Below are 21,298 nucleotides of genomic sequence, written 5' to 3'. Positions count from 1 at the left end.
TTCTAAAGACATGCCATCAAAGGCAGTGGTGATAGGAAATTGGAGTAAGTAATCACTCGATCTGTTGAGTGCGTTGAGATGAAACAAAGTAGAGATCGCAAAGCACATCATTGACTTTGTTGAGGTGAACGATCAAACACAGATCGTAGAGCCATGTAAGCACCCCGTCCAATTCAAATAACAGCTTCGTCCCGTCTCGTCTCTCGGACAGTAAGTTCCCACGTCAAGCAACAGTCCAAGTAGAAGACACAACCGAACAAGCTTCATCGTCCCCAGCGGGTATGTATCCAAAAAGACACATAGTTCTTCGATCATCTGGCTCGCTGTATTGCTACAAGATAGTGGTGAGGTATAATATCGGCACACACGCACGCACGCGAGTGCCGTATCCCATCCCATTCAGTTCCTTTCCTGCCTCCCAATTTCTCTTCCTTCCCTCCTGATCCTGCGTTCGTTTCATGGGTTCATAGTCATGCTGATCATTCCCCTCGAGGTTGTGCGCGCGTCAAAATTTGAGAAGGTGATGTTTATTATAGGTTGTTTATAAGATCGTCGACTTAGTTCTTCTTGCCGCCCTGCTCCTTGGTGATCTCGTCACTGTTTTTTTCCCCGGATGTTAGCACTTGTTCTTGTTCTTGTTCTTGTTCTAGTTCGCTGGATCTGGACATCTTCCTCGCAAACTAGCGTCCAGAGCCCGTGGGAGGAATGATGAAAGCGCATGAAGCCGGTTGATAGCTTCTAGTTGAGAGGTGCTGGTGCTGGTTGCAAAGCTTACATGTGATCAGAAAGAGTCTGGAGGTGCTTCTTCTGCTCGCTGAGCTTCTTCTTGAGCTCGAGGAGCTTCTCCTTCTCGCGCTGACGGATAGCGAAATCCTCGTTGGCCTTCTCGCGGCGCTGGAAAGCGTCACTAGAGTCGGAGGTATGATGTCAGCGGACTGAGCCAGCCAGCAATTGATCAATACTGTCTCCACGTGCGCGCCACGTTGAGTGCAGACGCGCAAGAGCAGAGGAACAGAGAATCAGAGGGAAGAACAAAACTCACCCCTGGCCACCGGTCTTGGGGGGAGCACCGGTCTCACCGGCGAGAGCGCGGGAGGTGGTAGCAAAGGCCCGAGAAACGGTAGGGCGAGCGAGCTTGGAGACGGTGGTGCGGAGCATCTTGATGGTTGTGTTTGGTGGTTTGGTTTGGTTGGACTAGAGTGACGTGGGTTAAGCTTTAGCGGATGGGGTCTCTTTTTCGCGTGTAAGAGACAGAGAGAGAGGCTCGTCGGATGAAATGATTAAGAGTCGTTGTATGTAATGGGAGAAGAATGTATGACAGCAATTGGAAGTCGCGGAAGTTGGGGATAAAGCTACCTTTTCTATGGGATCGTCAAGCTGACCGGCTGTTAGCTGTCAATGCGATTACGTTGTGTAGGAAGATGGTGATCCAATTGCGTACACTTGTTTGGGATGGCCTGATCAAAACTGGAGACTGGAGTTCGGGACGGGGATGGAGCTTCTCGGGTGAGCATGGACGTCGAAGCTCCGTTCTCCAACGAATGTCGTCGGGGGTTGGGGGTTGGCGGGACAAGGCTCAAAGCCCGGCTCGTGGCTTGCCGCTTGCTCCGCCTGTCCGCTGACGGCTCGGCTGTGGCAGTCGTTGACACTTCAACGGGCTCGACTGGCAGTTGGCGTCTTTACGGGAACTGTGTTGGATCACACAATGTTCAGCCTCAGGCAGCAAATTTGTTGCTATTCTTTGCTCAAGCTTGGCATGTTTGACCCCACTGCCCCGCCAAAGCTCACCCCTCTTCCCACTTTCAGCTGTCTTGCTGAAGGTAACGAATGACGCATCAGGGGGTCTGAAAGCAATCATGATCTGGAGTCAATCAATGGAGTGCCCGTCTGCTTTCAATGTTCATGACCAAGACAACAACAACAACAACAAACGGCAACCCTGTGTTTTTCTTCATCATGGAAACGGACTAAGGCAACAACCATCCTGACTGTCTCATTTCATTGATGTTGTGACTTTGCAAGCACGCAAGAGGCAGGGCGCCTTTGCAACCTGAACGCCACCACCTGCCGTGAACACACTCGGCAGTGAGATCTTGGTTGCGCGACCGGCGCAAGCGGGCGGCTCTGTGGGTTGCACAACCCAAACTCAGGGTCCTCATTGAACCCTCCAACCGTTCCAGCCCGAATTCTGTGTCCTTCTGAGTGCCTCCATGGGCGGCCTACCTTCCAGCCTTCTTGCATCATACTACCACGGCGTGGCTTTTGCCAAACTCCATCGAGCCGGAGATCATCGTGTTCCTGACGTTTGTGAAGGGCCTTGGGGCGTGAGCAGGGTCAGACAAGGGACCCCGGGTTGGACTCCATCCTCTCAAATCATAAATGCGGGCCCATCCCTGTCCATCGAGGTCTGGACAGCGGCTTCACGACGAGAGGGATGGAAGCTCAGCTGATGGTATGGGAACGGTTACATCTGGAGGGCGACAAAATGTAGGGCGAGACCGGATGTCCCAGATGCCTTCAGCGTGAGCGTGTGTGAACAGGGAGGTCTCCGGAAGTTGTAGGCGGCTTTGTGATGATACCAAGACAAAAGTCGTAGACCGTGAGACCGATCCATCATGCTGTGTGGCCAGGCGAGCCAGGGTCTTGTGGTTTACGCCCCCGGAATTTAAGGACATAGGGGATGGGGATGGACAGGTGGAATCCGAGCGGTTGGTTTTACTAGGGAGTTGTAGCCGTGGATCAGAGAAGCGCATAATCGAAACGTGGGCAACTTAATGCGACCATTGAATATGATGATGCCGGGCGCTTGCTGTTTCGAACAAGGGAGCAGTCAAGCTGGGCTTATCAGACGGGTAGGAATTCATGGAACAATCTAGGAAGCGGCAACCAAGTTCCAATCGCGTCAATCATAGTGGCATCAGTTGCATTCATATGAACCCAGGTTGACGGGATGAAAATAGGGCTGTTGAATACCACCAGGAAGGGGCTGACGGTGGTGTTTGTGACTGTCACGACAGTGAAAGAGTGAGAGCACCCAACATTCGGGTCATCACCCATCAGAGTTTTTCAAGAAGTAACGTCGTGTCTCTTTTTGGCCTGGTTGATTCGAAGCGGCCGTCGTTCGCTGGCATATCCGGCAGGGCTGCCCGGGTGCTGTTTGGGTTGGGGGTCAAACAGGGAGCGGGCTCGGACTCTGATGGGAGGAGGGGAGCTTCAGGTTCAAAGGCGGGCGTGACTGCAAGCAATGAACCGCTGTTGTGAGTGTAATAAAGATGGAGTTGGAATGGAAGCGACGAAAGCCAGACCTCAGGTCCGGGTCCGTCCGCGATAGTGACTTGAGACTGAAAGGGTGAGTGCCAGCCCAAGTGACGTGACGTACTTGGCAAAAGTGAAGCTGCAATCCAATCCCGTCTCCCAACCTCAAGGCAGCAAAGGCGGCGTCACGTGTTGGTGAGTGGTACTTCCCGTTCCTTCACTCCCTAGGCCGCCATCACGCCCACAGTGGGTGAAGCAGGAGTCCAGTGTGGTCCCGCGGGCCCATAGCATCGATCAGAACCCAAAACAGGCGGAGGCGTGGCCGTGCAAGCCTCGCCCCGGCGGTTCCTCTCACTTCCACCTCAGTGTCGCACTCACTCTCCCCTTCCCTGCCTTATTGCACCCCCTTCTCTCATTTCCAACTTTGCATCCCAAAACCACTCTGCCAGTCCATTTCCTGCTTCTTTTTCCCAACGACCGAGCGAAATCCACTTCTTTCACCACCAAAGCCTCTGCTAATTCCCCCATCGCGAACTTACAACCGCCTTTACCGTCTACTCTAATATCTAACAAGGTATGTAACGATGGCTTCTGTCGGCCAGACAGACAGACACCACACTGCTTCTCCGCTTCTCCCCTCTCCCTGCACCGTCCACCGTGGGCATGGGCATCAGCTGCACACACGCACTCCCGCTATCCGCTGCTCCTCTCTTCGTCTACCACACCACCCGCTGTCGTCATCGCGATGCGACAACGCCATAACTTTGTCATCCCCGGCGCTGCCATCGACGGCGGCCGCATTCATCGCACCCGAGCCTTGACCTGACGGGAGCCGATTCCTGTGTCCCTCCGGCTCAAGACGGCCTCGCTCAGGAGGTGCTGCCCAGCCTGCGCAATACCCCACCGTTGGCGGCAAGTCTACTTCGACACATTCGATCGACACGCCGGGGGATTCCAAAGTTAGAACACAAAGCGACTTTCACTTTGGCCTCAGTTTGTCTGTCGGCAACCAAAGGGCTTCTTTTGTCGCGGCGCGCATTGCCTGTTCTGCCTTACACCTCCTTTTCGCTGTCCCGCCTTGATATCTACCCCGCCATTTCTGTCACCGCGCCCTCACATTGGCCCGCCCCTTAATCAACTACAACACCACATCAAGCAATTTCACGAGCTAACACACGACATCACAGAACTTCACAACACCGCCAAAATGGGTCACGAGGATGCTGTTTACCTTGCCAAGCTCGCCGAGCAGGCTGAGCGCTACGAGGGTACGTTAAATCCATCAATGTCCGATGCCGACCGACGGCGACTGATGCGTTTCGCTATGTACAGAGATGGTCGAGAACATGAAGATCGTCGCCTCCGAGGACCGTGATCTCACCGTTGAGGAGCGCAACCTCCTTTCCGTCGCCTACAAGAACGTCATCGGTGCCCGCCGTGCCTCGTGGAGAATCGTCACCTCTATCGAGCAGAAGGAGGAGTCCAAGGGCAACTCTACCCAGGTTTCCCTCATCAAGGAGTACCGTCAGAAGATTGAGAGCGAGCTTGCCAAGATCTGCGAGGACATCCTCTCCGTTCTTGACCAGCACCTCATTCCTTCCGCCACCACTGGCGAGTCCAAGGTCTTCTACCACAAGATGTAAGCATACAGCGCCCTGGCTCGTTTGGTTTACCGCTTTCTAACCCTCACAATAGGAAGGGTGACTACCACCGTTACCTTGCCGAGTTCGCCGTTGGCGACAAGCGCAAGGACTCTGCCGACAAGTCGCTCGACGCCTACAAGAACGCTACCGACGTTGCCCAGACCGAGCTTCCTCCCACCCACCCCATCCGCCTCGGCCTTGCCCTTAACTTCTCCGTCTTCTACTACGAGATCCTCAATGCTCCCGACCAGGCTTGCCACCTCGCCAAGCAAGCTTTCGATGATGCCATTGCTGAGCTCGACACATTGAGCGAGGAGAGCTACAAGGACTCCACCCTCATCATGCAGCTCCTCCGTGACAACCTTGTGAGTCCACCCGAGGAAGCTGGATTGGGTTGAAAGACGCTAACAGTTTTATAGACTCTCTGGACCTCTTCTGAGGCCGAGGCGCCCGCTGCTGCGGGTGAGGCCGCTCCCGAAGAGCCCAAGGCTGATGCTCCTGCGGCGGAGGAGCCCAAGGCCGAGTAAAGAGGTGGCGGATGCGTTTCCTTTTTAGTCTCATGATGTGATAATTCCCTGGCAGAAATCTTGGCAAGTCCACGGTGGAAATGGTGTCTTTGGAGTGTCGGAATGGAGATCCCCCAAGTACTTTTTGCATGTTTTACGCAGATACACAACACAGCAATCCAAGAATAAGTGGACGATTCCCCCCATATGAAAGAGAGCTGGAAGGTGGCAGAGCAGAGCACCCTGGATGTTTTCCTTTTGTTTCTCGGTATCGTCTTGTCTCTTAGACTAGTACGCTGGGAAGTCGTGAACACCAAAATCTACCCCCTTTTCTCGAGCAAGATATCGAGCAGACCCTTTTACACTCACAGCGCCACTGGGCGTTCTAGTCAAGAACCAGGTTGATGGTCACAGTTATAGATGTGAATATCTTTGACGCTCCCAGGAAAAGTTATTTCATTGCCGACTGAAGGAAACCTTTTTTTCTACACACTTGTATCATCCTGACCAACTCTGATGTGTGATTTTCGTTTATGCTTGTACCTCAATCTAAGACAATGGGTGTGAAAGTCGTGGTACACGGGTAGTTGCTTAGAGTTGCTCTGCTTAACTCTCCCTGCCAACTCTAATCCATCCGTTTTTGCCAACCATATCTCAACACCACAACAGCCCCTTTGCTTCGTTTATTCCCCCATCCTGCCCGCTTTTTTCTCCTCCATCGCATTTCCGAATTTCTCTTAGACATGCGACACAACTACCTCTTCTCTTGGTTCACCCCATCATGATCATCATCATCATCCTCAGCAACAACATAACAAACCCTCAACCAAATGGTGCAATCAGCGCATTGAACCAACACCTCTCCCAAATCCGCATTCTCCTCAAGATCTTCTTCCGTGAGAGCAAATCCCCGCTCGTTTCCGCATCGGCAGGAGCGGTACCACGTATCTTTCCCATTATCTTCAACGGAGTCCAAGTCGTCTAGGTCTATGGTGTCGATTCCCGTTTGGAAATCTTCGTCCACTGCAGTACCACTTTTGCCGAGGCTCGGGTGATTGCGAGAAGCACGGAGCGAGGCGTCGTATTGGGTTCTGAGACTGGGGGAGGAGAGGGTGGTGTAGGCGTGGGAGATTTGGTCTATGGTGTAGAGAGGCTTGGGTCCGGTACCGGTACCAGAGTTGGGTTGTAACGAGGTCTTGTGGGCGTGTTGATGTTGGTGTTGAGTGGACTTGTCCGGGTGGTGGGTGAGAAGGGCGCGGCGGTAGGCTTGTTTGATGACGGCGGGGGTTAGGTCGGAGTTGGGGGAGAGGGAGAGAATTTCGTAGAGGGTTGGTTGGGACATTTTGGTCGGTCTGTTACAAGAAGTTGTGTTGGGTTGGTTATAGGTTATCGGTAGGAAAGACCACAGTGAGGTTGCACTGGTGAGGTTGTCCGAGTGGAGTTGGCTGGTTGTGGTGAGAGATGTGTAAGTGGTGAAAGGTTGGTTGGTATGAGTCCCAAGAGCCCCAAGAGTCCCCAAAAAAAAAAAAAAACTTTGAATGCCGCAATCACGTGTCTCTTTGACGTGAGTTTTATAAGTGCTCGACTTAAAGCGAGAGAAAGGACCGAAAAAGTCCTTAAGGAAAAGGCGTTGTCGTTCGGTTCGGTGGTGGCTGGATCCTATGTCTGCCTGATATCGTGAAGTGAGTTGTTCAGAGAAACAAAATTCTGGGGAAATTTTACTGCACCGTTAAACGCAGTACCTCGTCCTTCCAACCACGGTGGAGAAACCCCGTCTTATAAGACGCCAAAAAAGACAACACCCGAGAAACGAACCACAAGACATCATCCTCTTTCCAATGGCTTGAAAGTTGTTGTACATTGTTGTTGTTGGTGATGATACAGTCTATGGACATGGCACTGAGTCTCGTTGCATGAATCTTCCCGACAAGCGACAACGACCGATCGCTTATTTGGGGAACTTGGTCCAGTTCCTCTTGCCAACCTGTATTGAGTCCAGATGTTAGAAATCGTCCCAACCGCGAGAGTTTCGGTGTAATTGGTATTACCTTCTTCCATTCCCGGATAAGGTCGGGCATAGCCAACATGGCCTCTCTCCTCTTCTCCATCCTGTATGCAAAGAAATTCCCAGTCAGCAAACCACAACTTCTTCCCAACAACCCAGCGGCGGACCAGCAGCACAACAACGTACTTGGCAACCAATGTCCTTTCGTGCTTGTGACCCTTGACCTTCTCTCCAACACCGGTACCCTTGACACGGAGACCGAGCTCGACCCTCTTCCGTAGCTTCTCCTCGTTGAGCTTGCGGGTGAAGGGCAGCAGCTCCTCGACGCCGTTTTCCTGGGCCAGCTTGACGAGCTCGGCCTGTCGCCTGAGCGAGTACTTGGGGTTGTGCCACTTTCCGGTGATTGGGTGCTTGGTGGGCATGAACGGGTTCGGCGTCTCCTCCTGGTACGGGGTCTTGTGCGTCTCGGGGTCGGCGCCGGCGGGCAGGATCGAGGCCGGGGGGTACCGGGCCAAGAAGGTGCGCAACCGCGGTGGGAGCGAAAGCGCCAACTGGACGTGCTGCTTCACCGAAGCCGCCATGGTGAAGATGTGTATCGATCGATCGACCGGCCTGCTGCTATACGCGGCGGTGGTATGTTCGGTCGAGGTCGAGAGAGAGGGTATGGGTTTGTGTCGTAGGTGACAGGGTCCGGATTGCTCGAACGACCGGAACGGGGAACTTTGCGATCAATCGGCCGAACCCCAAACTTGCGAAAAAGTTCCAGGGCGCGAAACAGCAGAATGACACGTTAAACCCTAACCCGACTCTTCAACCCCCCGCGTAAAGCGCGGCATGTGGAGACCCTTTAACAGGCACGACAGGGATCACCGACGGCGCGGCGCTACCCAACCGTGACATAACTTTTGGGCGGGTCGAGAACTGCTGCACCGCTGCACCCCAGAAGTTCGCCATAGCAAACCGAATACCAAACCCAGAATTGCTTAGAAATCAACAAGTAACTGGACAAGTTTATATCGCACATTCGATCCTCGCAACCTGGTCCACGAGCCGATCTTCATCCCACCAGACATCTCAGACGTTACCACGATGAGCACGACATCAAGACGGGAACCCCCAGACCTGGCAGCATTGCTGCGCCAGAAGAAGGAACAGGAAGCCACCGCGGCGAAACCAAGATTCATCCCCAAAAAAGAACGCGAGAGGCTAGAGGCCGAAAAGAAGGCGAAGGAGGAAGAAGAGCGCAAGCGCAAGGAAGAATCCAAGTCTCAACCAAATGGAACACACAACGGCAACCGCAACCGCATGGATGGTATCCAGAGCCATCACCATCACAACCCCCAACGACACATCCCAACCGGTCCCAAGGCAATGCGATATGACGAAGACTGGGACCCCAACGGCATGAGCAACGGCCGCGACTACAGAGACAACCGCGATAACAGGGACAACCGAGATAACAGGAACCAACGTGGCGCAAAACGCGGCGCACCCAACGATGACGAAGACAAGCGAGTCAAGATGGAGAAGAACGACGAGGCAGAGCTGCGCGCCCGGTACATGGGGCCAGTAGTCAACCAATCCACATTCTCAGCCAAGAAGAAGAGGAGGAGGACGGCAGCAAACAAATTCAACTTTGACTGGGATGCCGATGATGACACCAGCCGACCATTCGACCCCATCTACGCAGAGCGTCAAGAGCCTCTGGTCAGACTTGGGGGTTACGAGATGACGGAAGAGATGATTATGCGAAAGGCCGAAGCCATTCGTCGTGGCGATCCCGAGACGGGCGAGGAGCGTGCCAGGCAATACCTCGAGCAACACAGACGCATCAAGGAGACGGAACAGCGCAAGAACCTGGGCAAGCACTGGTCCGAGAAGAAACTGGAGGATATGAAGGAGCGCGATTGGCGTATCTTCAAGGAGAACTTTGGCATTGCTACCAAGGGCGGCGCAATTCCCAACCCCATGCGCAGTTGGGACGAGTCGACACTGCCTAGGCGTCTTCTCGATATTGTCAAGAATGTGGGTTACGACGAGCCGACGCCTATTCAGAGAGCTGCTATTCCCATCGCTCTTCAAGCACGCGACTTGATCGGTGTGGCTGTGACCGGTTCCGGTAAAACAGCAGCTTTCTTGCTGCCTTTGCTGGTTTACATTTCCGAGCTACCACCTCTTACCGAGTACAACAAGAACGACGGCCCATATGCCCTTATTCTGGCGCCGACAAGAGAACTGGTACAGCAGATCGAGAGCGAGGCAAAGAAGTTTGCCACACCGCTCGGGTTTACGGTTGTCAGTATTGTCGGTGGTCACTCGCTCGAAGAGCAAGCGTACGCTCTACGAAACGGCGCCGAAATCATTGTCGCCACACCTGGTCGTCTGGTGGACTGTCTCGAGAGACGCCTGCTCGTCTTCTCTCAATGCTGCTACACGATTATGGATGAAGCCGATCGCATGATCGACCAAGGTTTCGAAGAGCCGCTTACGAAGATCTTGGACGCCATGCCGGTAACCAACGAAAAGCCAGACACGGACGATGCGGAGAACCCGCAACTGATGAGCCGATACGTGGACGGCAAAGATCGCTACAGACAAACCATGATGTACACGGCCACCATGCCTCCAATCGTGGAACGCATCGCCAAGAAATACCTACGTCGTCCGGCCATCGTCACGATCGGAAACGCAGGCGAGGCCGTCGACACGGTCGAGCAGCGCGTCGAGTTCGTGGCCGGCGAAGATAAGCGCAAGAAGCGTCTGCAGGAGATCCTCAACTCGGGCCAGTTCAAGCCGCCCATCATTGTTTTCGTCAACATCAAGCGCAACTGCGACATGGTGGCGCGCGACATCAAGCACATGGGTTTCTCGGCGGTCACTTTGCACGGTTCCAAGACGCAGGAGCAGCGTGAGGCGGCGCTGGCGTCGCTGCGTAACGGGCAGACGGATATCCTGGTGGCCACCGACCTGGCGGGCCGTGGTATCGATGTCCCCGACGTCTCGCTGGTCGTCAACTTCAACATGGCTACCAACATCGAGTCCTACACGCATCGTATCGGTCGTACGGGTCGTGCGGGCAAGAGCGGTGTGGCTATCACGTTCTTGGGCCCCGAGGATAATGATGTGTTGTATGACTTGAGGCAGATCATCTCCAAGTCGTCCATCTCCAAGGTGCCGGATGAGCTCAGGAGACATGAGGCTGCGCAGAATAAGCCACAGAAGGGACAGAAGAAGTTGGAGGAGAGCAACGGGTATAGCGGAAAGGGCGGGTCATGGAACTAGTGAACTGTTACATGGATGTTATTGTAATGTTGTATGCATATCATCATCTTATTGAGAAAGACGGTAACGGCATGGGATAGTGGATGGGTAAACCATAAGAATGCATAGGAGTACCGGAAATGGTTTGAGGGATTTAATGATATATCCATCTTTTCCATGAAGCGATTCCGAGCCCGGCCGCGTACGTCCGAAACAATATGCATACGAAGAAACGGTGAGGACCAAGGAAGAGCCCCGAAGAGGAGCGGTTGAGGTTGCAGTGGAGATGTCGACCCAACGTTTCCGAGGCTTGCAAAGTTTATCAGATCATCAGATAATCTCGCCAAGCATCATCGGCGTGGGCCATGCCAGGGCAACCTGAATGCTCGCCCCGCCAGCGCCCCCCTTCAGTACCGAAACTGGCTGCGACTGGGTGCCGCTGGCCTTTGTTAGGCGGCGAGGGCGGGTCTTGGCCCTGCAGCACGACTGCTCCTCGGACTCGAAACCGCGCCAGATTTCATTGACACCAAAATTTTGCAAGAACAGAAATCCACAAAGTTCCACTCCTTCTCGACGTTCCGCCTGGCGTCGTCTCCTGCCGTCTCCGGTTCGGTCGGTCACTGTGGGACGCTCGGGGTCCTGTTCCTGTCGTTCGCTTGTGAGTGCTGCGGGCTGTCTGTGCCTGCTGTTGGTTCAAGTTGTTAACGGTGACACACGCACGGGGGTTCCCGATGATTGATCGAGTCCATCGATCCCGTCGTCACTTTCCATTGCAACAGAAAAGGTTTGTGACAACTTCTCTCTTCACCATCAGTTAAATCCCGGACAATGTTTCCTTTTGTTTCAAATACGGATACAAGGGCATTTGTGTGTAATACGGTACACTAATTTGGCTGCCTCGGCCTACCTACTTTGGTATAAGTGAGGGTTTTTGTACCCTCTTGATACACTTATTTTTTTTCTCGTTGTGGTGATAGTGGGAAAAAACTGTCAACCACAAGGCGCATACTCCTCCAAAATAATGAATGAACCATGATCTCCATCTTTCCGAAGAGAGAGACAGACGCCAGCACATGTCAATCGACTCACACAATCTTTTTACCAACTTGAGACAACTTACTCACATCAAAACGGGGCTCCGCTCTTGCTTTGGGTCTTCCGTTCTTCGGACTCTTTACCCGTGGACCCAAATAAGGTTGACTTTTACGTACATAGGTATTCGTTATCATCGGTGGTGATCCCTGAAATTGAATAGTCCCCCAAGTTCGAGAACGGTGACCCCGAGCGGCCTGACTGGGGATTCACAAGAAACGGAGGGACCCTCGTCCTACAACCCGCCCGGACTTCTTCTTCCCCTTCTTCTTCACTTCCACTTTTTTATTCTATAAACTTTTTTTTTCTTTTCCCCCTTGCTTTATCTTTTTGAGCAAACATAGATTTTGATCTTTTCTTCTTCTTCTTTTCCCCCTCTTCCTGGTTCCCTGAATCAAACCACGGACGTCAAGCCATATTCTCACCCTTCATACGCTATAGATCACGAGTCAAGAAGAATAAGGAAGTGAGAAGGCATCCCGGCATCCCTGATCACATTTACAGCCCAACAAAAAGTCACACAGGCGCACATCGCGCATCACACACCGTCAACGACACTCCGTGCGATCTTACGAGAGTCAATAAGATCGCAGAATCGCAAAACTGCCTCCTTGGGCGCAAACTGCATAACATCTTCACACTACCGGCTAGCTTCCCACGTTGTTTTGCGACAAAGGGGATTGGCCACGGTCTCATCAACCGACTCACTCATCAACCTCACAACTTTTTTTTTGTCTCCCTAATCAGAGGCTTTACAGCCCACCCACACATCACCAAAATGGACTCCGTACCAGCTCAAACCCACCAGGGCTTCAAGGAAGCCGGTGCTGCTTCGGCCTCTCACCTCACATCAACCACATCTCTACCGACCAAGGTCGAGTCACGAACAGCAGTGATGGAGGCTCTGGAGGATATCGTTTACGGATCTGTACGTTTTCACTCACCTGCCTCCACAAACTTTTCTCCTAAGACTAACACCACATGCAGGCCGCCGGCATCGTAGGCAAATACATCGAATACCCCTTCGACACGGTCAAAGTCCGGCTGCAATCCCAGCCCGACCACCTTCCGTTGCGCTACACCGGTCCGCTCGATTGTTTCCGCCAATCCATCCGCGCCGACGGCTTCCTCGGTCTCTACCGGGGCATCACGGCGCCTCTCGTCGGTGCCGCCCTGGAAAACTCGTCCCTCTTCTTCTTCGAGCGCATCGGCCGCGGGCTGATCTACTCCTCCGGCTTCGCGCCGCGCGACTCCGAGCTTTCCTTGTCCGCCCTCTGGTTCACAGGCGGTTTCGCCGGCGCTTTCACCTCTTTCATCCTTACGCCCGTGGAGTTGGTGAAGTGCAAGATCCAAGTCCCTGACGAACCGGGCGGAACCGGACGAAGGGCGCCGCTGAAGCCGATCCCCGTCATCAAGGAGATCTTCCGCCATGAAGGCCTGCGCGGGTTCTGGCACGGGCAGCTCGGCACCTTAATCCGCGAAGCAGGCGGTTGCGCGGCTTGGTTCGGGTCCAAGGAGACCACCAGCAAATGGTTCCGCGAGCGCAACGAGCGGACTCTGCTCAAGCGCGGGGGTACGCAGGATGAGGTGCTGGAAAGCAGGGAGAGGGCGCTGCCGCTTTGGCAGCAGGCGGTTGCCGGAGCATCGGCGGGTATGAGCTATAACTTTTTGTTCTTCCCTGCGGATACGGTCAAGAGTCGGATGCAGACTAGTCCGATTGGTAACGACAACGCAGGGAAAGGAGAGGGACAGGGAGGGGTGGCAGGGCCGACAAAGAAGAATACATTTGGACAGGAGGCCAGGGCGTTGTGGAAGCAGGCGGGCATTAAAGGGTTTTATAGAGGGTGCGGGATCACGGTGTTGAGAAGCGCGCCGAGCTCGGCATTCATCTTTATGGTGTATGATGGGTTGAAGAAGTATTTTCCTATGGCTTGAGGGTCATCTTAGAGGAGGAAAAGGAAGATAAACAAGAGGAAAGAAGAGATGAGACAAGAAGAGGGACGTCAATGTTCGCTTGGAGGATCTAGACACAGCTTGCAAGAAGATGGCGCAAGGGGAGAGAAGAAGAAGAAAACGGGGACAACGGTCGGCGCAAAGTTTATAGATAGGGTCGGTTGGTTGGAACTGGAGCGTTTGCATCTGTTTTACACATCGTTTCATTTCGGGAGGAGGATTGATACCAGACAGGAAGAGAAAAAGGACGGTTTAGAGGTAGAGAGAGAGAGAGATACTAAGGTATCGAAAGACGTGGGTTTTGGTTGACTAGACATAGTTTGTTTACTTGGACATAACAACAACTGGTTTAGAGCACTGCAGCTTCAAGAGTGACGGTTTTCGCGCAAATACTTTGCGATTGGCATCTAGCAACTCTATCAAACAGTTGCCCTTGGGTGTTGTCTACACGCTGACCAAAACACCCCAAACAGCAATTCATCTAACAAACTCGCTTGCTCCTAACACCATACCTCCCTCCATCTAATCCACCTTGGATTTACAAATCCTTCCCCTCAGCCTTCCTCCTCTCCTCCCCCCTCCTAATCCTCTCCTCGCTAAAATCCCACTGGTTCAAATACCCGCTGCCCGCACTCAAATACGTAGCAAAGCTCAACCAGGCCACATACGGCACCATCAGCCACCCCGCCGTCGCATCAATCTTTGTTCCCCAGACGTAGGCCAAGTACGCATTAATGCCCACGAGCGCGGCGCAGTCAAGCGTAGCTTCAATGGGACGGCGGATTCCAAAGAACAAAGGCATCCAGATGAGGTTCAGGCCGAGCTGGATGGTGTAGAGGGTCGAGGTGTGGTAGGTTGTTGAGACTAGGTCTGTTGGAGAGGAGGAGGTAAGAAGGGAAGAGGGGGAGGTGCCGATTTGGTAGGCGCGGTAGGAGGCGTAGCCCATCATTCCGTAGAGCAAGGTCCAGACGGGGGCGAAGACTGAGGAGGGGGGGTGGAGAGGGGGTTGTTGGAGGGAGCGGTATTGACGCTTTTGGTCGGAAGCTGTTGGATGGAAAAGGGTTAGGATGGGTTATGATGATGAAGGGGAAGAGGGAAGGGGGCAAACTGAAAGAGAGGGCGTACCACGATTCGTGCCGAAGCCTACGGCTGTTCCCAATGCTATGGGGAGGAGAATCGACGCTGGGGCCGAGTTGAAGATGGAGGAGGGGAGGGTGAGCTGGGGGATGTAGCTCGTCATATTGGCGGTTTGTATTGGTGTTGACACCAGCTGTGAATGGATATGTTTTGTGTTGTTCTGGATATGTGGTTTCGTCAAGTTGATCAGAGAAAAGGACAGCTGTTGATCTGGAACTAAACGTCAAGTGATTTTGTCTCGTCTTTGTATATGAATGAGAGAAAGAACGGAATCTTCGGTCGATGGTGGTGGTGTTCAGCTCATGTAGTGTATAAGTCAGACGACTGACTATGACGACATGGCCAGGTTTGGAAAGTTCAGGGTCTGCAACGCTAACACTGTGCTGCTTGAGATAACGAAAAAGGGGGCCGTTTACAGCTGAATGTCTCCGTAAAGTGGCATTGTTACTCTGTGTTGGTATTATTTTGCTATTTGCAAGTGAGATTGTACCTTGGCGGTAGAAACTTTCCAACATCATTCGTCCAAAGCTTCGATGTACTTGCCAAATGCCTGGTCCCTTGGATCGCGGGATCGTGAGAGATGTCACTGCCCCTCTTGTGTGGATATCCATCTTTTGTCGCTTAAAAAAGTCTCCGTGTTTTGGGGTTAAAACTTGCCGATGATGAATGGATCAAGGACACTTTTAAATATATAGAGCTTCCAGTACCTACCCCTCGTCGTAGCCCTTGTGGTTACAAGAACAATCGTTTGCTGGAGGTTTGGCGAAACATTGACACACAGTAGTTTAGAGATGGGACTTTGCCGTTTGCTGCTGGGCCATCAACGCTTAGGCCCCCGTCGGACAATGGATTGAATCGGGGATTGAATGGCTAAAAGTGGAGATTACACGTGACTTAGTTGGCCGGGAGTGGGAAAGCAGATCAAAGAACGTGTGGAAAGCACGAACCCGCGGCTGCTGAGGTAACAGCGGTGGATCCACTTGCAGCCATCAGCGAGCCAGGAGTGCCAGGCGTGCCAAGGTACTCGTCAGCCTGTACCTGTCCATTGCTTGCTTCCCTTCACTCTATACTAGGAATCTCCACGCGCGCCGCCACGAAATCCAACTTGTACCCATACAACCTCATTGCGCGACGGCGACAAGCAACCGCCAGCCTGGGGGCAACAGATCATCAACACTTTCATGTAATTGTTCGTTATTCCCTTTTTTCCTTAAAGCCTTCACTTGTTCAGATACCCTTCAAGCCATCAGTTATTTGTTGCCTTGGTTTTACTCGATTTCCCCTTCTTCTTGTACAGCGACGAGAGGTGCCGTTGCTCTCTGTGCTGTGTTCTCGTTCCTTTGACCGTCTCCTCCTCCACCGTCACCATCATCATCATCATCATCACCACCACTGCTACTACTATTACCACCACCACAACCAGCATATCAAGCAGCTACAACACACAAAACATCACGGCTGCCTCATAAATATTTAGCCACATCTTTGCCTTCTTCTACAATCACATACATCCCCTTCTCTACTTCTTTTGCTCCAAGCCCAGATCATCTTCACCCAAGAGTTACCCGTTCTAACCGCAATCATGTCGCCAAACAGAAGCCAATCTACACGCGCAAGCAGCTGTCCGGCTTCCGCTACCATCACTTGACAAGCAGCATTGTCACGCTTGCTGTCATTCGGAAAACATCCAACGTTCAGAATCACCACTTATACGACGCGGTTCCATAATCCGGTTCCGACCATTTCCCATCTATCTTCCATCGACACGGTTAGACGGAAACAGTCCATTCCAACCCATCTTCACATATCAGATTACAATCAACAATGGACTCGTCCTACCATCCCTACCGAGAGGGTTCTGCTCGGTCACCTGGTGATCGTGGCTGGGGCAGAGGTGACGACAGAATCAAAGACGAAAGGGACAACTTTTATCGTGGCAGATCTCCTGGTACGTCCCTAATCTCATTCTTTTCGTGTTGCACTACAGTAGACCGTCCCTCTACGTCGCTCAGCCCGATGATCATGCGTTCATTCCTTCACACCGTACTTACTCCTGCATCAGCCGACCGCAGCAGACGTCGTTCAAGATCCCCGGCCCCGCTTGACCGGTACGAGCCCAGAGCCCGCACACGAGACGATTACCCGACCCGCGATCTCCGCGATCCCCGTGACAACCGTGACACCCGCGACCCTCGCGATCGCGATGACCAGTCGAGACGCATCCGATCCCCTCCGGCCAACATTGACCGCTACGTTCCCGGCCAGGATGTGGCCCCGATCCAACCTCTAGCCAACCCCATTCCAGACCCGATCAAGCTCCCGTACCAAGTCGGCTTCTCATATTACGGCGAGTGGTGGAGGGCGAACGAGAAAATCAAGGAGGAAAAGGAGAGGTTGCGCACTGGCCGCCGCCATGAGCCCGAGCGTGTCCGCGGTCCGGAGGAGCGTGAGAAGGAAAAGGCCAAGATTCAGGCCGCCTACGATGCCTACAAGGAAGAACTCCAAGCAAAGATGGCACAAACTTTTGTCAGACAACACAAGGACGAGCAATGGTTCAGGGAACGCTACGTCCCAGAAATCAGAGACGGTTTCAGGAAGCAACTCAACGAGTTCCGCCGTGGCGCCTACACCCAGTGGGAGCAAGACCTTGAGACCGGCACCTTTGACGAGTTCTCTCTGGAGGGCATCCCCAAGAGTGAGAGCAACGGTGCTGGCGGTGTCGTGGAAAAGGAAGAAGGTGAGGCAACTGCTGCGAACGAGGTTCTCGGCGTTGGTGACTTGGTCCCAGCCAATAATGCCGACATCAGGGACGAGAATCTCTTCCAGCCCACTCTCCTCATCAAGACTATTGCCCCGTCTGTCAGCCGTCAGAACCTGGAGGCCTTTTGCAAGGAACATCTTGGTGAGGAAGAGGGCGGCTTTAAGTGGCTTTCCTTGAGTGATCCGAATCCTAGTAAGCGATACCACCGCATCGGTTGGATCATGTTACACCCTGCGCCAGAAGCTCCCATCGCTCAGGATGAAATGAAAGACGAAGATGACGAGGGCGAAGGCAAGCCTCCCGTCCCCAACACTGCCGAAAAGGCCCTGGAGGCCATCAATGGCAAGACCGTTAAAGACGAACAGCGCGGTGATTTCACATGCCACGTAGGCGTACACAATCCCCCCGTGAACCCCAGGAAGAAGGCTCTCTGGGACCTCTTCTCTGCACCTGAACGCATCGAGAAGGACCTCGAGCTTGTCAGACGTCTTGTCAACAAGTTCGAAGAGGACTTCGGCTCTGACTTCAACGCCACACTCAAGATCGATGAGCGCGTAGAGGACCTGAGGGCTGCCGGTCGCCTGCAGCCTGCGGTTTCTGCTTCTGGCATCAAGAAAGAGAAGATCAAGAAGAAGAAGTCTATCGGCATGGATGAAGCCATGGACGAAGAGGGCGAAGAACACGAAAGTGATGATGACAATGAAGATGAGGGGACGGTTGACGACGAAGTCGATGACGAAGATTTGCTCGTCAAGAAGAAGCAGTTGGATCTCATGATTGAGTATCTTCGCCGCGTCTTCAACTTTTGCTTCTTTTGCGTCTTTGAGAGTGACTCGATCCATGAGTTGACGAGGAAGTGCCCTGGTGGCCATCTGCGCAGACCCCGTAGCACGCTCTCATCGTCAGCCAAGGCTGTCGCTCGTGCCAGCGCGCTCGGTGAACCTTTCCCTTCCAAGAAGCGCAAGGACGCCGAAGAGGTTGAGGAAGGTGAGGCGCCTGAGGGCGGTGAGCGCAAGTTCCGCACGTCCTCCAAGACCGAGCAACAGCTGCAGCGTGCGTACAACTGGGTCAAGACCTTTGAAGACAAGATCATGCAGATCCTTGAGCCCGATACGGTTGACATCAGGAAGTTGGGCGGTAAGCCTGTTGAGGATGCCATTAACGATGAGCTCGCCAAGTACGTCAAGCAGGAAGATGAGAACAAGTGGAGGTGCAAGGTGCCCGACTGCACCAAGCTCTTCAAGGAGGACCATTTCTGGAAGAAGCACGTTGAGAAGCGCCACAACGACTGGCTGGATAAGCTCAAGGAAGAGGTAAGTTATTCCTTGGCTATTTCAAAGTGGGCTGCATACTGACTTTCAAAAGATCGCCTTGGTTAATGCCTATGTTATCGACCCTGCACATATTGCGCCGTCCAGGACCGACGCCAACTCCAATGGCCACTTCCCGCCTTCCAACGGCCAGCAACCGACTGGAACCCCGCGTGGCTTCAACCTACAGAATTATGCCATGAACAGCATGCTGAACTTCCCAGGCTTCCCCATCCCATCCATGTTCCCCAACATGATGAACGCTGGTGCCATGACCGGTGCGGCGTCCAACTGGCATGCTGCTGGTGGTGACGACCGCAGTGGTGCAGGTGGTCCTATCCGCCGTGGCGGTCCCATGGGCGGTGCCGGAGGCAGATTTCAGAGTCGTACTGGTCCCTACGACCGCAGGCCGAACCCTCGGTATGCAGGAGGCATGGAAGGTGGAATGGCCGGTCGCGGTCGTGGCGTGGGAGGTCCTGCCAACCGCTGGGGCGATGGCGCTGCTGGTAATGCCGCTATGGGCCCTCGTGAGGCGGTCCAAGGAAGGACCCTCAAGAGCTACGAGGATTTGGATGCCACGGCTGGAGGAAACGGTGGCGAGCTCAACTACTAAAGGGGTTGAGTTCTCCCTAATTCGGTTGTCTATCAGTTCGGTTCATATCCCTCGTGGAGTTCTATGAGCCGCAGGCATGACTCGTCTCATCGATAGCCTTGATAATTATTTTGCTACTTTCTTTTTTTGTTTGCTAGGGACAATGTCTTTTTTCTTCCGAATGGGATGAAGTGGAAAAGAATGGGTGTGTGGTTACGTTACGTCTAGTCAGGTTCGAGAGTCAGTCAGGTTCGTGGAGCGCGTTCGTACGTACATAGTCGATCGGTCAGTCGATCGTGAAAGGATGGAAAGGATGGATGGGTATATCTTACGTTGTATGTTCCGAGGTTCGAGGTCTTTACAGCGCCCATTCTACTACAACTCATGGGGTCATGCTAGTAACTTAGTTACAGTCTTCCAGACAGATTATTCAAGGCGCGGATTCTATAGTTCTTTTCCGTGCATCATTAGCGATTGTTGACTGTGACTAATTCCTTACAATGACTGCGGTATGTTGATACAGACAGACTCGGACAGAGTGTCGTTGATCCAATCCATATCCGTTTGTGTTCACTTCAGATGGGTTGTTCAAGTGCTTAATATCACGGTTGGAGTATGTGTTAGACACTGGATCTTATCATCCTCGCATCAACCTTCCTTGGATGCAGTTGCATTGTTATACTTGTGTGTGTCTGGTGATGAATTGAGTGTATCGTTGCAGTATTTCTGTCTAGAGATCTCATAGTGTCACTGTACCTTTTTTTTTACTGACAAGCCCATTGTATTTTCTTAGGAACATGAATTGGCTTGGCCTCAAAGTCAAACGCCAGTCAGAGCTCGGTCGATGTCCAAAGGAAGCTTGTTGTTGTACATCACCATTGTTGAAGACGGAATCTACACCATGCATATAATTTGATTCCTCTGCTCCGAGTGTCACTCTTGAAAATCCTGCTTCATGACATACAGCACTTTGTCTTGACGACTACAGCACCGTCACCGAGATGGTTAAAGAGACCCCTGATGATGCCTGCCAAATCTGTTCCCAACTGAAGCTACCATGCCCTCTCAGAAACAGAAACAGTCCGCCAAAAACCCAAAATGTGCACCTCACACGTAACAGCCTACTCAATCTGCCCCCATCAGACCTCCCGTCTCGAACGCTGTGCCCAGTATCAATACCTCCGTTGTAACCCGTTGTACCCAACCCACACAGTAATCACCACGCTACAGGGCCAAACTTGTAGGGATTTGAGGTGTCCGTGGGCTATGAGGGAGATGATCAGAAGTGGGAGGGTTAATGGTTGGGGTCTCCAAGGGGGAAGGAGAGGAGGAGGAGGGCAAGGAGGGCAAGTAGGGCTGTGGGGGAGGGTTCGGGGATGGAGTTAGGGGCTGGAACCAGGTAAGGAGGTAGGGTGAGTGAGTGAATGAGGTTAAGATTGGGGGAAGGAAGAGGACAACTCATGGGAAAGAAGAGGAAAGAAAGGTGGTAACGTGATGGGGGAAAGTGGATGGGGTTGGTGGGAGGGGAAAGCAAGATAAGGGGAGAAAGGAAGGAAGAAGGAGTGGGATAGATATTGGGAAGATGAAAGTGAATGGGAGCAGAGGAAGCTGAGGGAGAAAAGGGAAGGGGCGGATGGGAAAAGGGAGGAGGAGAGAAGGGGTAATTGTGAACTGAAGAGCCTGAAGAAAAGTCGAAGAGCGACAGACATGACGAAGGGAAAGGAAAGAGCGACTTGAGCAAGTAACGAGTTCAAGCACCTTTTGTTACAGATCTTATGATGGA

At 52.9% G+C, this 21,298-nt stretch overlaps 8 protein-coding genes across 8 annotated transcripts; 4 read left to right on the top strand and 4 right to left on the bottom strand.

Annotated features, from left to right (window-relative positions):
• Positions 1-257: 257 nt before the first annotated feature.
• Positions 258-1,540, bottom strand: SMAC4_00626 (uncharacterized protein). Its single transcript, XM_003352030.2, has 3 exons — positions 1,043-1,540; positions 776-907; positions 258-597 (listed from the first exon to the last, which is right to left on the bottom strand). Exons 1-3 carry the CDS (start codon positions 1,156-1,158, stop codon positions 558-560), a joined length of 288 nt encoding a protein of 95 aa, XP_003352078.1. The 5' UTR covers positions 1,159-1,540; the 3' UTR covers positions 258-557.
• A 2,162-nt stretch (positions 1,541-3,702) lies between these two features.
• SMAC4_00625 (uncharacterized protein) lies at positions 3,703-5,734 on the top strand. Its single transcript, XM_003352029.2, has 5 exons — positions 3,703-3,829; positions 4,443-4,523; positions 4,588-4,894; positions 4,951-5,263; positions 5,318-5,734. The coding sequence occupies exons 2-5, from the start codon at positions 4,463-4,465 to the stop codon at positions 5,423-5,425; spliced, it is 789 nt and encodes a 262-aa protein (XP_003352077.1). The 5' UTR covers positions 3,703-3,829; positions 4,443-4,462; the 3' UTR covers positions 5,426-5,734.
• Positions 5,735-6,028: 294 nt separating this feature from the next.
• SMAC4_00624 (uncharacterized protein) lies at positions 6,029-6,926 on the bottom strand. Its single transcript, XM_003352028.2, has one exon. The coding sequence runs from the start codon at positions 6,744-6,746 to the stop codon at positions 6,159-6,161; it is 588 nt and encodes a 195-aa protein (XP_003352076.1). The 5' UTR covers positions 6,747-6,926; the 3' UTR covers positions 6,029-6,158.
• Positions 6,927-7,190: 264 nt separating this feature from the next.
• Positions 7,191-8,145, bottom strand: SMAC4_00623 (mitochondrial 54S ribosomal protein mL59). The gene is made up of 3 exons (XM_003352027.2): positions 7,596-8,145; positions 7,453-7,513; positions 7,191-7,388 (listed from the first exon to the last, which is right to left on the bottom strand). Exons 1-3 carry the CDS (start codon positions 7,988-7,990, stop codon positions 7,353-7,355), a joined length of 492 nt encoding a protein of 163 aa, XP_003352075.1. The 5' UTR covers positions 7,991-8,145; the 3' UTR covers positions 7,191-7,352.
• Positions 8,146-8,460: 315 nt separating this feature from the next.
• Positions 8,461-10,840, top strand: SMAC4_00622 (uncharacterized protein). The gene has a single exon (XM_003352026.2). It carries the CDS (start codon positions 8,499-8,501, stop codon positions 10,689-10,691), a length of 2,193 nt encoding a protein of 730 aa, XP_003352074.1. The 5' UTR covers positions 8,461-8,498; the 3' UTR covers positions 10,692-10,840.
• Positions 10,841-11,609: 769 nt separating this feature from the next.
• Positions 11,610-14,098, top strand: SMAC4_00621 (uncharacterized protein). Its single transcript, XM_066089459.1, has 2 exons — positions 11,610-12,690; positions 12,750-14,098. The coding sequence occupies exons 1-2, from the start codon at positions 12,541-12,543 to the stop codon at positions 13,695-13,697; spliced, it is 1,098 nt and encodes a 365-aa protein (XP_065945908.1). The 5' UTR covers positions 11,610-12,540; the 3' UTR covers positions 13,698-14,098.
• A 1-nt stretch (position 14,099) lies between these two features.
• SMAC4_00620 (uncharacterized protein) lies at positions 14,100-15,263 on the bottom strand. The gene is made up of 2 exons (XM_003352024.2): positions 14,841-15,263; positions 14,100-14,759 (listed from the first exon to the last, which is right to left on the bottom strand). Exons 1-2 carry the CDS (start codon positions 14,953-14,955, stop codon positions 14,254-14,256), a joined length of 621 nt encoding a protein of 206 aa, XP_003352072.1. The 5' UTR covers positions 14,956-15,263; the 3' UTR covers positions 14,100-14,253.
• A 242-nt stretch (positions 15,264-15,505) lies between these two features.
• SMAC4_00619 (uncharacterized protein) lies at positions 15,506-20,007 on the top strand. The gene is made up of 3 exons (XM_066089458.1): positions 15,506-16,800; positions 16,915-18,926; positions 18,979-20,007. The coding sequence occupies exons 1-3, from the start codon at positions 16,677-16,679 to the stop codon at positions 19,534-19,536; spliced, it is 2,694 nt and encodes an 897-aa protein (XP_065945907.1). The 5' UTR covers positions 15,506-16,676; the 3' UTR covers positions 19,537-20,007.
• Positions 20,008-21,298: the final 1,291 nt, after the last annotated feature.

This window comes from Sordaria macrospora, chromosome 1 (genome assembly GCF_033870435.1).
Source record: "Sordaria macrospora chromosome 1, complete sequence".
In the NCBI taxonomy this organism is placed as follows: domain Eukaryota; kingdom Fungi; phylum Ascomycota; class Sordariomycetes; order Sordariales; family Sordariaceae; genus Sordaria; species Sordaria macrospora.
The sequence above is the reverse complement of the archived record's forward strand: the minus strand, read 5'-3'. Positions and strand labels throughout refer to the sequence as shown.